Source organism: Microcaecilia unicolor, chromosome 7, assembly GCF_901765095.1.
Source record: "Microcaecilia unicolor chromosome 7, aMicUni1.1, whole genome shotgun sequence".
In the NCBI taxonomy this organism is placed as follows: Eukaryota; Metazoa; Chordata; class Amphibia; order Gymnophiona; family Siphonopidae; genus Microcaecilia; species Microcaecilia unicolor.
In genome coordinates this window covers 200,347,841-200,362,677 of record NC_044037.1, presented here as the reverse complement: position 1 = coordinate 200,362,677, position 14,837 = coordinate 200,347,841, and the positions used below count along the sequence as shown (strand labels likewise).

The 14,837-nt window shown below is 43.6% G+C and overlaps 1 protein-coding gene across 1 annotated transcript in view; it reads right to left on the bottom strand.

Moving 5' to 3' along the window:
* The window catches only part of DNAH7 (dynein axonemal heavy chain 7), a 525,690-nt gene that overhangs the window by 453,887 nt on the left and 56,966 nt on the right, over positions 1–14,837 (bottom strand). Inside the window, 3 exon segments of the mRNA XM_030210108.1 lie at positions 6,277–6,376; positions 6,378–6,407; positions 6,409–6,459. Coding sequence (XP_030065968.1) covers positions 6,277–6,376; positions 6,378–6,407; positions 6,409–6,459 — 181 coding nt within the window.

Below are 14,837 nucleotides of genomic sequence, written 5' to 3'. Positions count from 1 at the left end.
ACAGCCGGCAAAGCCCGATAGCGGGGGTGGATCCAGAACTCGCGAGATCGAGGAAAGGAAAACATGAATGGGGCCTGCAGTTGCGGTCTCTGCCGAGGCCCTCCTACCAACAGGGACTCATAATCCAACTTCACAGAACCCAGGGAAGGATTCTTCTGCGTCGGTTACACTTGAGGCGATTTGGGAGACACTGCAGACTGTGATGGCATCGACGGGCAAAATTGAAGGTCTTGTGAGTAATGTCCAGGATTTAACTGTGTCATTTGCATCGATGAAAATGAGATAACTGAAAAGATTAAATCACTTAAACGCAGAAAATGTTAAACTGAAAGAAACTTCAATAAAGTTGATAAAGGATACCTCTGTGATATTTAACAAATTGGAATATTTTGAGAACTATAATAGGAGACTGAATCTTCGCTTATTAAATTTTCCCCGTACTCCAGTGTATACTCCTTTGGAGATATTTAAGAGATATTTGATGGAAATTTAAAATTTTCTCCTGAGAGCATACCACCGTTGAATAAAATGTATTATTTACCCACAAAAAAGAATAATAAGATACAATCACAAGGAGACTTGAATGTAACAGAATTATTAGAATCTTCCATATCATCTACAACGGAGAGACAAACTTTATTGGTTTCCTTCATATTTCAGCAAGATTTGGATTCGGTGAGAAAAATGGCCTTAAAAAAATTTACAAACCCCCATTTCATGGAGGAAAAATCTGGGTATTTCCAGATGTAACAAAACAAACTAAGGCTAGAAGGAAAGATTTTCTTGCATTAAGAACTGCTACTTTAGCGTTGGGTGCATCATTTAACTTAAATTATCCTTGCAAATGTAACATTAAGTATCTGGGAGTTAAATATGTTTTCTTTCTTCCTGAACATTTAAAGCAATTTATTGAACAGAAAAAAGTATTGTAATGCTAGTTAATGTCACATAGTTTGAGCAGTTCCTGAATGGGTAATTAATAGGAAAGTAAATGTGGATAAAGTGCTAAGCCTTTCTTTAATTAGTGTGCAAGAATCTTATCTCCTAAGTTTATAACAGCTCTTCACCCCTCAATACAGTGGTCTAATATGTCATATATGCTATGATGATATTTTGTTTCTTTAAATATTTCTGACTGTTTTTTTTCTTGTTCAAGTAGTAATGCTTGTAAAATTATGAAAATTGATAAAGGATAAAAAAAACAAAACAAAACATTATGACGTCTCAGTGAACTTCATTCCCACTTTGATCGACACAACACAGTCTTAGCTATCTCCTTGGACCTTTCTGTAGCTTTTCATCTGGTTAATCACTCCCTTCTTCTTGTGCATTTATTTTCTCTTGTGATCTCTGGTACAGTTTTAACATGGTTCACTTCCTTTCTATCCTGTCGTTCATTTCAGGTTTTGTTCTCTGATGCTGTTTCCGAACACAAGGATTTGCACTGAAGGGTACCCCAGGGTTCAATACTTTCCCCTCTTCTTTTTAATCTTTATTTAAGCCCTCTTTCTGCCCTCAATCAATCTTTTGGAATTTCAGTTTACTTCTATGCAGATGACATTCTTTTCAATATATCCCACCTTCCCAACTACACCTCTCTCGCTCCACTACACACATCTCCAATCAGTGGCTACCTGGCCTCGGGATCATCAATTAGTACTTAATATTGATAAAATTATTGCATGCTGGGTTTCGGGTGCAGCTTTACCCCCTTCATCTCCAATTACTCCTTTTGGTATATCAATCACTCCAGTATCTTTCGATACCTAGGCATAATTCTTAATTCTTCTCTCTCTTTCCTGCCTCAGGTTTCACACTTAACTAAGGTTAGTTTCCTGTTTTTTTGTCAACTAAGAGCTATTCAGCACCTCTTCAATACTCCGAACTTCCATGCACTGATTCTGTCCTTTTTTACTTCCTGTTTAGATTATTGCAACATTATTTATGCAGAATTTCCACTTTCTACATATGGAAATTACAAACACTCCAGAATACAGCCATCAGGATGTTATGCCGTGCTCCTCGTTCAGATCACATTTCACCTCTATTGCAAAAGCATCATTGGCTTCCTGTTGAAAAAAGAATAATATACAAAGGTGCTTTGCTTACCTTTAAGGCTCTTCGACTTGGTGTTCCCGAATATCTTTCATGTCTGACCATTCCCTACTGCCCTTCTAGGTCTCTTCAGTCTATAAATGATCATTGACTGGTCCTACCTAGTCCCAGATTAGCCTATTTGGAATCTACACAACGCTGTGCTTTTTTCTTTCTTTCCCACACACTTGGAACAATCTTTCCCTCTCTCTCCATAGAATAACTCTTTTAAGAACTTTAAGACCAAGTTAAAAACCTGGCTTTTCAAGCAGGTGTTCCGGTGAGTCTGTCTAACTGTAACACCAGCTTAACAACCTTGACCTTTCCTGCACTTTTTTTTTTATTAAAATGCCTCCTCATCCTTACTCTCCATGTCCTGTCTCTCCTCCCTCTTCATTTATGACTCTTGGTGTGAATGTTCTGCTTTCGTAACTTATAATGGAGTTCCTTTTCTTATTTGATTGTTATTTGAGCCTGTACACCAGTCTTCTCTGCTAGTCAGCTAGAGTGATATAGAAAGTTTTTGGAAATAAATAACTCTACTAGCCAATTAGAAATTGTACATTTGCTGATATCAACCATCATCCGGTTTGGGTCAAAAGAAACAAAAAGCTGGGTGGATTGTCTATGGGTTTTAGTCCGTTTCAGATAGAATGCTAAGGCTCGCTTGCAATTCAAAGTATGCAGTACACTCTCACCAGGATAGGCATGTGATTTGGGAAAAAATGCTGGTAGGACAAATGACTGATTACGATGGAACTCCAACTCTACCTTAGAAAGGAACTTAGGGTGTGTGTGGAGAACTACTCTATTGTTGTTAAACTTAGTGTAACGTGGATCAGCTACTAGGGCCTGAATCTCACTGACTCTGCGAGCTGAAGTGAAGGCCACCCAAACACAAATTCCAGGTCAAATACTTCAGATGACAGGAATCAAGTGACTCAAAAGGAGCTTTCACATCAGCTGGGTGATGACATCATTGATATCCCATGACACAATGAGAGATCTGAAAGTGGGGCTTTGTCAATAACAAAACCTTGCGTGAAGCAAACAACTAGAGGCTGTACAGAGATGGCTTACTTCCCAAATGGTGATGATAAGCACTGATTGCACTGAGATGACCCCTTACAAAGTGTGGTTTCAAACCAGACTGAGAGAGGAGCAGAAGGTACTCGAGCAGTTTTGTGTAGGGCAGGGCGAAGGATCTAAGGTCTTTCTCTTATACCAGACAGCAAAACCTCCTCCACTTAAATGAGTAACACGGTCTTTCCTGGAAGCCAGCAAGATGTGGGAGACTCTCTCCAACAAATTTAAGGATTCAAATTCTGTGCTCTAAATTACAAGCCGTGAGGGCCAGGGGTTAGAGGTTAAGATGCAGAAGAGATCCCACACTCTGTGTGAGGAGGGTTGGATAATATTCGAATCACCATTGATCTTCAGAGGACAACTCAGAAGAAGGGGAAAGAAGATCTGCCTCAGCCAGTAAGGAGTGATTAGGACCATAGTTCCCTGGTCTTGCTGGAAGCCAGCATAATTTTAGAGACGCCCTTAGCCAGATTTAAGCACTGAAATTCTACGCTCTCAACATCCAAGCCATGAAAGCCATCCAAGCCGTGAAAGCCAGGGATTGGAGGTTGGGATGCAAGAGGGACCCTTCATTCTTGTGTTATGAGTGTCGGAAAACATTCCAATCTCCATGGTTCTTTGGAGGACAACTCCAGAAGTAGTGGGAACCAGATCTGCCTCAGCCAGTAAAAAGTAACTCGGATCATAGTCCCCTGATCTTGTTTGAGTTTCAGCAAAGTCTTCTCTATGGAGGATATGCATACAGACGTCCCTCCCCCCAATGTAAGGGAATGGCATCTGACGCTAATCTGCCGTGTGACCTAAGCCTAGAACAGAACTGGGGGGCTTTGTTGTTGAGATGAGTGACAAAAAGATCCACCAAAGGGGCCCCACTCTTTGAAGAGCTTGGGGGACGAGTGGGGCCGAGAACTCTGGGCCTGGGATTCTAGGCAGACCAAGACGCAGTGGAAACCTATACTTTGAGAGTGATAGGGTCGCTGCCAAGGCCCACTCAAAAATCTCCATGAGGAAGAGGTTGCGATTGGAGGGGTGGCCAAGACAGGGTTTGGATGGTATCAGTATGTTTTCTTTATGAGGTCACGACCTCCTTCTACTTTATCTCCAAACAGATTGTCACCATCGGCAAGAAACATCTGGCAATCTTTTCTGGGCCGCTGGTTCTAGGTCAGAGACACGCAGCCATAAGAGAGTATGCATCCTCAAACCCATTGCGGAGAGTCTGGATGCTATCTCAAGAGTCATATGTGCCCCTGCACTCCAGCTGCATACTGGCCAACTGGTGAAGCACTAAGCCTGCTCCTGTAGGAGAGAATCCGGAAGACTGAGTGTACTACGAACCAAAAACTGCAACTAAAGGCTTATGTAGAACTGGTAGGACTGGATGTAAGCAATGAGTATCGAGGTCTGAAAAGCTTTCCTCCCAAACGAGTCTAGTGTCCAAGTCTCTCTACCTAGGGGTGCCAAGGTATGAGTCCTAGAGCGGACTCGACCACCAGAGAGTGGTATGTCAGTTGAGCCCTCTCGAATCAGGAAGACTTCTGGATATGATACTGCATATCAACTTTTTAGGTGCAACCTACACTGAGAGGGAAGATTCCCAGTTCTTCATTAGTTCATCTTTAAAGATAGGGTTCATGGTACTGTGACCCCTTCCTTAGAAGGAGACTCGTAGTCCAGGACAGTTAAGATTTCTGCCCTGGGCTCTTCCTCTGTCTCTAACTTAAATGGGATGGCAGAAGCCATCTTCCTGACAAAACCAGTGAAAAGGAGACCCTCAGATGGAGATTTATATCTCTCTTCCAGGTTAAGATTCCTCCTCCAAGAAGTATGAGGGTCTTCTTCTCAGTCCCATCAACGGTCCCCATTCAGACTCCTCACCATACTCAGACCTGGCTGAGTCTGTGCTGCCTCAGAACAGTGGAACCATGTCCACGTCCTGAAGAGTGCCGAGGTACAGCCCTACCCTAAGACTCCAGGAAGCTTGCTCCCCTGACATTGAGAGCGGTACTGTATGTGCGAGGTGCTAGAATTGAGGATCTCTGCACAGGCATAGATGGAACTTCAGGAAGAATTTGGGGCTGAACCACAGCTGGTGCAAACATCCTCAATGCCTGAGCAGTTTGCAGCTGAGGGCATCTGCACCAACTTCTCCCTGGCTCGGAACATCTCATTCAAAGGTAGGCATCGGCAAAGGTGGGGCAGCCGGGAGAGAGGCAGCCTGAGAAGGCGTCTGTGTCAGACCAGTACCTGGGACCTGGCTGCTTAGAAACATAGGCACTGGTACGCTCTTCAAAATCATAGTACTTCTGTACCCAATCCTGTTCCCACACCCACCCCAATCCAGGGCCTCCATACCACTAATCTGTCCTCTGCCCCTTCTGATCCTCTCCTCATCTTCTAATAGATGAACTCAGGTGGCCCCATGCCATCACTTGTTCCCTCTAAGCATCTTTAAGCTGATGGGAGTCCCTCTGCTGACATTGATAGTGAAAACTAGAGCATCAAACTGTTTTCATTGTATCAATAAATTTTAGAGGTCTATTCTCAATCTTCTGTTTTGCTTGCAGCTTGTTTCAAGCAGATTTTCAAATGAAAATGCCCCCCCAATTGCTTTTAAAATTTACCAGCTGGACAGTGCTTCATGAAGGCTTTTTCCTCACATACTTGTGAGAGAAAGCAGCAGAAAGCATCCAGAGAATTTTAAAATGAAATTCTCACACATACTACTATTAGCTGCCTTGGCCTCATCTCCACATCCCCACCACCACCACCAGAAAAATAGATGCCCCAGGGCAATTTTCAAAAGGCCTTTTCATGAATAACCACCTAATTACCCATAGAAATCAGTTTGAAAATTGCCCCAATAACATATTTAAACAAATATAATTGATTAACTGAAACCCATTTTGAAATAATTGTGGAAATCATAACACATTTTTAGAAAATCATATGCTTAACTGACTTCAGATAAGTCATACTACATTCAAAATTAAAAAAAAATATATGTTAAGTAGATAAATCAAATTAATCACAAATAAAGCTGATCTATGTAATAATAAGACAACAAAAGCATGTACAAATGTGGCAATTTCTTACCCCATTCTGTAAATAATTTGGTTTCAACTCGTGGCACAAGATTTACAGCTTTCAGCATGACATCATAAATGTTCATAAGGACAACTTCAAAGTCAGCAAAATTCAGGTTCAAAGGTGACTGAGCCATTTTCCTAGGATCAGCCTCATAATGAAACCTGGATGCTCAAAGGTGCGAACAGAATCCTGATGAAACAGAATTCAAGAAGTGCTTGTGTTTATTTGGCAAAGTAAGGAGAAAATACTACAGAGTTATAATAATATATGACAATTAAACACTTTTTGGTTTGGGACGCAATTTTTATACCGTTTGCTGATTAGGCTTTGTCAACAAATCTTGCTCAATTTAAAAGGAAAGAAACACACACACACAACACACACACACACATTTACAATACAATACGATTACTTCTATACATCATTACCAAAATTTGGTTTATTATGGATTCACAATCAGATAGCCAGTCATTTGGGATGTTATAATCATTAACACATTAATGATTATAACATTCAGCCACAGAGACCATCATGCTTGATATCCAGTTTGGGAAGTTTGAAAATAAGAAGTTTTCAGTTGTCAATGGAATTTCATATAATTAGGTATCAATCTACTAATCAAAAGTAAGATATTCCAGTATTTTGCAGTATGATAAGAAAGCTCAGAGGTAAAAATATGTTTAAATTTCATCTTCCTGAAATTCAAAGCAATTTAACCAGCCAGGAGAGCCTCCTACCCAGTTAAATCACTTCTTCCTGCCTATCCACTAATATTCAGCAGTATTTAACCAAACAGTGCCGTTCAGTATCAGCTCTAACCGCCTCTGCACAGTGGAGGTTCCTCAGAAGGATAATATAGCTGAATGAATACAACTCCAAAGGGAGGTGGGAGAGTATATGAGAATATTTCGCCTGCTGTCCTCTGAGAACACCTGCTACAGATAAGTAACTTTGCTTTCTCCAAGGCAAGCAGGCCGTTAATTCTCACAACTGGGAATCCCTAGCTACCAGGCTCACGGAAAACAACAATGCTAGGATGATAGGGACTAAAAATGTCGAGACCTGAAGTCAATTAAGCTGAAACTATTTACATACTAGTTTTGAAAGGTGAAACTGGAACTAAAGAAAACTGGTCCTGGAAGGGGGGGTGGAGTTGGATTCCAGACACCAACAAATTCTTCAGGACTGCCTGCCCAAACCGGCTGGTCATGTCAGGTAACCTGCTCAGGCAATAATGAGATGTAATGTGTGGACAAATGAACCATCTTTGCAAATCTCCTCTATTATTTATTTATTACATTTGTACCCCACGCTTTTCCCACATATAGCAGGCTCAATGCGGCTTACATAGTAAAAAAGTAAATAGAAATTACAAAGTCTTCAGAAGATTATACAAATTATTGTAAATGTAATAATAATGGGGTAAAGGATAAGTAAATTGAGCATTTGAGCATAGAGGGGAAAGAAATGGGGAGGGAAGGGCGTAGGAAAGATGGGAGGAAAAGATAGGGGGTGAGCATGGGGAGAATGGGAGATATGGTGATGAGGAGAATGCGAGATGGTCTAATGTATAACAATCGTCAGGACAGGGATCATGTGGGCGGGATTAGTTAAGTTGGATCATTGGGGTAGGCTATCTTGAACAGAAGGGTCTTGAACACTTTTCTGAAGGGCAAATGGCCGTTGATTGTTCGGATGGGTCTTGGAAGAGCGTTCCAAAGCTGGCTACCCAAAAAGGAAAAATTGGATGCATAGGAGGATCTGTACTTAATACCTTTGCAGTTGGGAAGGTGTAAGTTGAGGTAAGTACGGGAAGATGTCGAACTGTTTCTGGTTGGGAGGTCGATGAGGTTGAGGAGCTCTATGGAGGCTGACCTCAAGTGGGCTGCTGACATAGCCATGGCTCTGACATTATGAGCCTTGACGTGACCCTCTAAGGTCAGCCTAGCCTAGGTATAAGTAAAGGAGATGCAATCTGATAGCCAATTTGAAACTGTGTGTTTGCCGATATCTACCGCCATCTGGTTTGGGTCAAAAGAAACAAAAAGCTGAGTGGAATGTCTATGAGCTTTAGTCTGCTCCAGATAGAAGGCTAAGGCTCACTTGCAATTCAAGGTATGCAAGACACTCTCACCAGGATGGGCATGCGGTTCTAGGAAAAATGTTGGTAGGACGATTGACTGATTAAGATGGAATTCCAACACTACATTAGGAAGGAACTTAAGGTGTGTGCGAAGAACTACTCTGTTGTGATGAAATTTCATATAAGGTGGCTTAGCTACTAGGGCTTAAAACTCAATTACCGTACGAGCTGAAGTAACCGTCACCAAAACCACAACTTTCCAGGTCAGATTACTTCAGATGTCAGGTGTCAAGTGGCTCAAAAGGAGCTTTCATCAGCTGGGAGAGAACAATGTTGAGATCCCATGACACACTGGGAGGTTTGACAGGAGGCTCCCATGAATTGAACAACTAGAGGCTGTGCAGTGATGGGTTCATCTCCCACACAGGATGGTAAGCACTGATTGTACTGTGATGTACCCTTACAGAGTTGGTTTTCAAACCAGACTCAGAGAGGTGCAGGAGGTATTCAAGCAGTTTTTGTGTAGAACAAGAAAAAGGATCTAGGGCCTTGCCCTCACACCAGACAGAAAACCTTTTTCTATTTAAATAATTCTTAGTGGAATCTTTTCCTGGAAGCCAGCAAGAATTTGGAGACATCCTCAAGTAGATTTAAGGATTGAAATTCTACGTTCTCAACATCCAAGCTGTGAGGGCCAGGGCCTGGAGGTTGGGTTGCTTTGACTGGGGAGCCAGCTGGGTCTTCTGTGCACAGGACTGACATGGCTGGGAACACTGGGGCTGGGGTTGCTGGGTATGGCATGAATGTGGTGGAACCCTATGCCTTTGAGAGTAATACGTTTGCCACCTAGATACGCTTGGCAACCTCCTAGTGGAGGATGATGTAGTTGGAGGCTGCAGAGAGAGGGACTGAATGGTGTCAGTATGTTTGTTGATGAGGTCTGCAACTTCCTCCACCTTGTCCCCCAAAAGATTATCTCCTCTGCAAAGTACGTCCGCTAACCTCTCTTAAACTACTGGTTCTCAGTCAGAGACGAACAGCCATGAAAGTCTACACATCCCCACACCCATAGCAGAGAGTCTGGATGCAATATCAAAGGTGCCATAAGTGCCCCAGCCAGAAATGTCCTGCACTCCAGCTGTTTTTTTTGGCCAACTGGTGAACCTCAGTGGACTGCTCCTGAGGGAGAGAGGCCATGATACTAAGCGTACTGCACATTAAAGACTTCTAGTATAAGCTTGTGTAGAGCTGGTAGGCCTGAATGCAATTAATGAGTATCGAGGCCTGATACAGTTTCCTCCCAAATGAGTCCATGGTCCAAGTCTCTCTACCTGGGGAAACTGAGGCATGAGTCCTGGAACTTCTGGCTTGTTTGAGGGTAGATTTGATTACCAGAGAGTGGTGAGTCAAATGTGCCCTCTCAAATCTGAAAGCTTTCTGGATATGATACTGAGTATCCACCTTCTTTGGTACAACTTACACTGAGAGAGGAGATTCCCAATTCTTCATCAGCTCATCCTTAAGGATAGGGTGTAATGGAACCATGATCCCTTCCTTGGGAGGAGATTCATAGTCCAGGACAGATAACATCTCTGCTCCATCTTCTCTCTGTGTTCCTATCTGTCCAGTCCAGATTCTCTCCTCTTTGTCCCTGTTCCCTCTCCCCCATGTTCAGCATCTGCTGTCTTATATCCTCTCCTTATATTCAGCATTGTCCCTTTGTGTCCCTATCCTTTTCTCTGTGATCAACAATGCCCCTCTGTGTTCCTATCCCATCCCTTTCTGACATTGTCCTGTGTCACTATCTCTACACTTACTCCATGCCCAGCATCTCTTTATGCCTCCTCTCTTCCATTCCTTTCACACCCTTGGTCCAGTATCTCTCCCTCTCTCTCCCCTGCCCCCCCCCCACCTCATGCTCTGGAATAACCCTCTCTCTCCATCTGTGGGTCCAGCATCTCTCCTCCTCTGTTCCACCTCCATCCCCCGATCCAGTCTCTGTCTCTTCCTTCCAACAGTCTGGTCTCTGTCCCTGTCCCCTATTGTGCTCCCCTTCCTGGCAGGTCCAGCACTTCTCCATCTACCTCCAGCCCCACCTCCCCAGTCCAAAACATCTCTGTCTCCCTCCATCCCACCCACCCCCCCACACCCACCCCCAGGTACAGCACATCTCTGTCTCCCTCCAGCCGCCCCCAGGTCCAACACATCTCTGTCTCCCCCCCAGCCCCCCCAGGTACAGAACATCTCCATGTTCCTCCAGCCCCCCCCCCTCAAGGTCAAGCACATCTCCCTCTGGCTCCCCCAGGTCCAGTGTATTTCCCTCCCACTCCCTCCCTGGTCCAGTACATCTCCATGTCCCTTAAGGCTCCACCCACCCCAGGGTCCAGCACATCTCCATCTCCCTCCAGACCCCCCTCCCCACTCCAGGAACCAGTACATTGCCATCGCCTTCCAGCCTCCCACACCCCCAGGGTCCAGTACATCGCCACCTCCCTCCAGCCCTTCCCCACTGTTGGAGACCAGAAGCTGGGCTCAATAAACTTTGGAGGGGTATTTTCGATATGTCAAAGTCGGACTTTGGACGTTTTGCGCTACACGTCCCGAATCCGAATAGCAAATGTAACCATTTTTGGAAAAAAAAAAACGGATATCTTTTTTTCAAAAACAACATTTCGAACAAGGTTTTGTTCTTTGTGTGTATCTTTTTAGGTCATTTTTGGGAAGAAAAAAAAAAACAGACACAAGTTAAAAACGCACAAAATCAAGTCATTGGGTTGTAGGAGGGGCCAGCATTTTTATCAGACTTGTCTCCCAGACATCCCAGGAGAGCAATGGGGCAACCTAGGGGGCACTGCTATGGACTTCATATAAATGCTCCCAGGTACACATCTTACCGTTGCTCCCTTATTTTGTCTGCTGAGCCCTCCCAAACCCAACACCAACTGTACACCACTATAATAGTCCTTATGGGTGAAGGGGACACAGAGAGGCATATTTTCAAAGCACTTAGCCTTCCAAAGTTCCATAGGTTTCTATGGAACTTTGAAAGGCTAAGTGCTTTGAAAATATGCCTCATAGTGAGTTTTAGAGGACTCACAGTTTCCACCACACGTGTAACAGGTAGGAGGAGGTATGGGTCTGGGTCCACCTGTCTACAATGAACTGCACCCACCATCACTACACTACTCAAGAGACCTGAATGCTGCTCTAGAGGACCTGGCTATAACATTTGAGACTGTCATAGAAGCTGGTGAGTGCTATTTTTATTCACATTTTTTGGGGGGGGGGTTAGAGGGGCTCAGTGACCACTGGAGGAGTAAGGGAGGTCATCCCTGAATCCCTCCAGTGGTTATCTGGTCATTTAGGACAACGTTTTGTGTCTTATTCATTAGAAAAACAGGTCTAGAACAAAACATTTTGGTTTTGTTCCATTATGGCTGTAAAACATCAAAGTGTTAAGCACACCCTAATCCCACCTTTCAAACACACTGATTGGACACACTGTAGACGAATTACATAGATAAACATCTGCAAAATAGGTTTTGAAAATAACAATTTGATTGTTTTGAAAAGAAATTCATCCAAATGCTGCTTTATAACACTTTGGGATGTTTTTCTCTTTCGAAAATGAGCCCCTTGGTCTGACTCAGCAAGGCTTTTCTTATGTTCTTATGCTTTATTTTTCAATCGCACCCAAAAAATGCCCTTGGGAACATATCACCCTAATGGGGCTAGCAGATCTCTACTGTACTGAAGGAGAGCAATTTTCACAGTCAATTTACATGGTTATATTACTATTTACCCACATAAATGGCTTTGAAAATTAGACCTATTTAGATCAAATCATTAAAGCTCTGGACTCAGAACATATTTTGGCAAAGCTATATCCTGAGTTTGAAACATTTCATTTTTATTTCCATGTATTTCTTGTGCAGCCAAAAGGACCTGAATTACCCCCTTTTATGTCAGTAATGTTATAAGCTGAAAACCGTACTTATTAAGTGCTTTTATAAAATTACCTCAGGGATTACAAGTGTATAAAATAGGATCAGAGAATGTTCGCACATACTTTACATGATATTCAAGGGAGGAGTTTGGGTAGTGTGTGCACACGGTCACAAAGTATGCCTGTATTATATAAAATATACACTTATTTGCAAACTTCATGCTCATATATTTATACCAACACCTGAACAGAGATAAATGTATATGGTGCAGTGATGATCCTAGGTCAGCTGCGCACACACATACACCCCCCCCCCCCCCCCCCCCCCGGGTGCATTCTTGGCTGCTGGGAGCAGCTGCACAGCTCTCGGCTCCGCTGGCTCCCTGCTCCCTCTGCCCGGAACAGGAAGTAACCTGGCAGAGGGAGCAGGGAACCAGCAGAGCTGACAGGCGCACGGCTGCTCTCTGCACCCCTTCAGTGGCGTGCACCCGGGCTGGACCGCCCCCACCGCCCCGCCCTTGGTACGCCACTGATATGGTGCATTTATTCACAATTGTTGCAGGTTTCATAAAGACATAGGCATAGAAATTTTAGGTCAGGAATAATGTCAGGAAGTATTTTTTCACCGAGAGGGTGGTGGATACTTGGAATGCTCTCCCATGGCAGGTGGTGGAGATGAAAACTGTAAATGGAATTCAAAAATGCGTGGAATAAACACATAGGAAACCTGTGTAGAAAAAATCGCACCAAAGAAGCTTAGCGGAAACTAGAGGCAACACTAGTAACTGGGAAGCAAAGCCAGAGCTAGGTGGACTTTTATGGTCTGTGCCCTGATCGTGGCCTAGATAGATATGGATGGACTCGACTGGAGCTTTTCAAGGGGTGTCAATGACATCTTCAGAAGTTTTAGAACAAGGACAGTGCCGGGCAGACCTCTATGGTCTATGCCCTGAAAATAAAAGAACAAATCAAGATCAGGTATACCTACGTTGCATCACCTCATACCTTTATGTAATGAGTTTATCTACTCAGGCAGACTAGATGGACCGTACTGGTCTTTATATGCCGCCATCTACTATGTCACTATCAGGCTCATTTTTGAAAGAGAAGGACAGCCATCTTTTGACATAAATTGGAACATGGACGTCCATCTCCCACAGACATCCAAATCGGTATAATTGAAACCCGATTTTGGACGTCTCCAACTGAAGTCCATCGCAAGGACATCCAAATTTCAAGGGGGCATTTCGGAGACATAGTGAAGGTGGGACTTGATCGTGCCTAACACTTGGACGTCTTTGACCCATAACTGAAAAAAGCAAGGACGTCCATGACGAACACTTGGACATTTTCACCCGGACGTGTTTTTTTTTTTTTTTACGAATAAGGCACAAAAAGGTGCCCAAAATGACCACTCACCCAGTGGTCACTAACTCCCTCCCACCCTCAAAAAATATCTTTAAAAATATTTCATGCCAACCTCAGATGTCATACTCAGGTTCATGACAGCACATGAAGGTCCCGGGAGCAATTTTAGTGGGTACTGCAGTGAACTTCAGACAGGCGGACCCAGGCCCATACCCCCCCTACCTGTTACATTTGTGGAGGAAACAGCGAGCTCCCAAAACCCACCACAAACTCACTGTACCCACATATAGGTGCCACCCTTCACCTGTAAGGGTGTACAGTTGTGGGTAGTGGGTTTTGGGGGGCTCAGCACACAAGGTAAGGAAGCTATGCTCCTGGGATCATTTTATGAAGTCCACTGCAGTGCCCGGTTGGTGTCCTTGCATGTCAGAGGGACCAGTGCACTACAAATTCTGGCTCCTCCCACATGCAAATGGCTACATTTGGACGTTTTTGACTTGGATGTCTTTGGTTTTGCCAAAAGTCAAAGATGTCCAAATGCAAGGACATCCTTGGATTTGGACGTCTTTGATGGTATTTTTGAAACGAAAGATGGACATCCATCTTTTTTCGAAAATACAGTTTTCCCCAACCCGGATTTGAACGTTTTACAAATCGCAACTTGGACGTTTCTTTCAAAAATGATCCTCCACGTTACTTACTATAGATAGGGAGGATAAGTAGGTGCCTATTTTGGGCCTATCTTACAAAGACACATGGAGGTCATTTTAGAAGCATCAATAAAGCAACACATATAAATCTAGATTGCATACACATGCAAATAGTTATTTTAGAAAGCCATTATTTGAGGCACTGCATCCCAATGATGCAGAGGCTTAAAGGGGGTGTGGCAAGGGCATGTCTTTGGCATCCCACAAAAAAACGAAGATACTTACCTGTAGCAGGTATTCTCCAAGGACAGCAGGCTGATTGTTCTCACATGTGAGTCAACGTCTGTGTTGGCCCAGGAATCAGCATTTTGCAAAAGCAAAAATAAGCAAACTTTTGCCAGAGTCTTCTGGCATGCGTGCTGCACGCACCACGCATGCGTGGACTGACTTCCCGCCCTCCATATGTGCACGTCTACTCAGTTTAATCAAAAAGCTTATGAAATAACAACTCCAAAGGGGA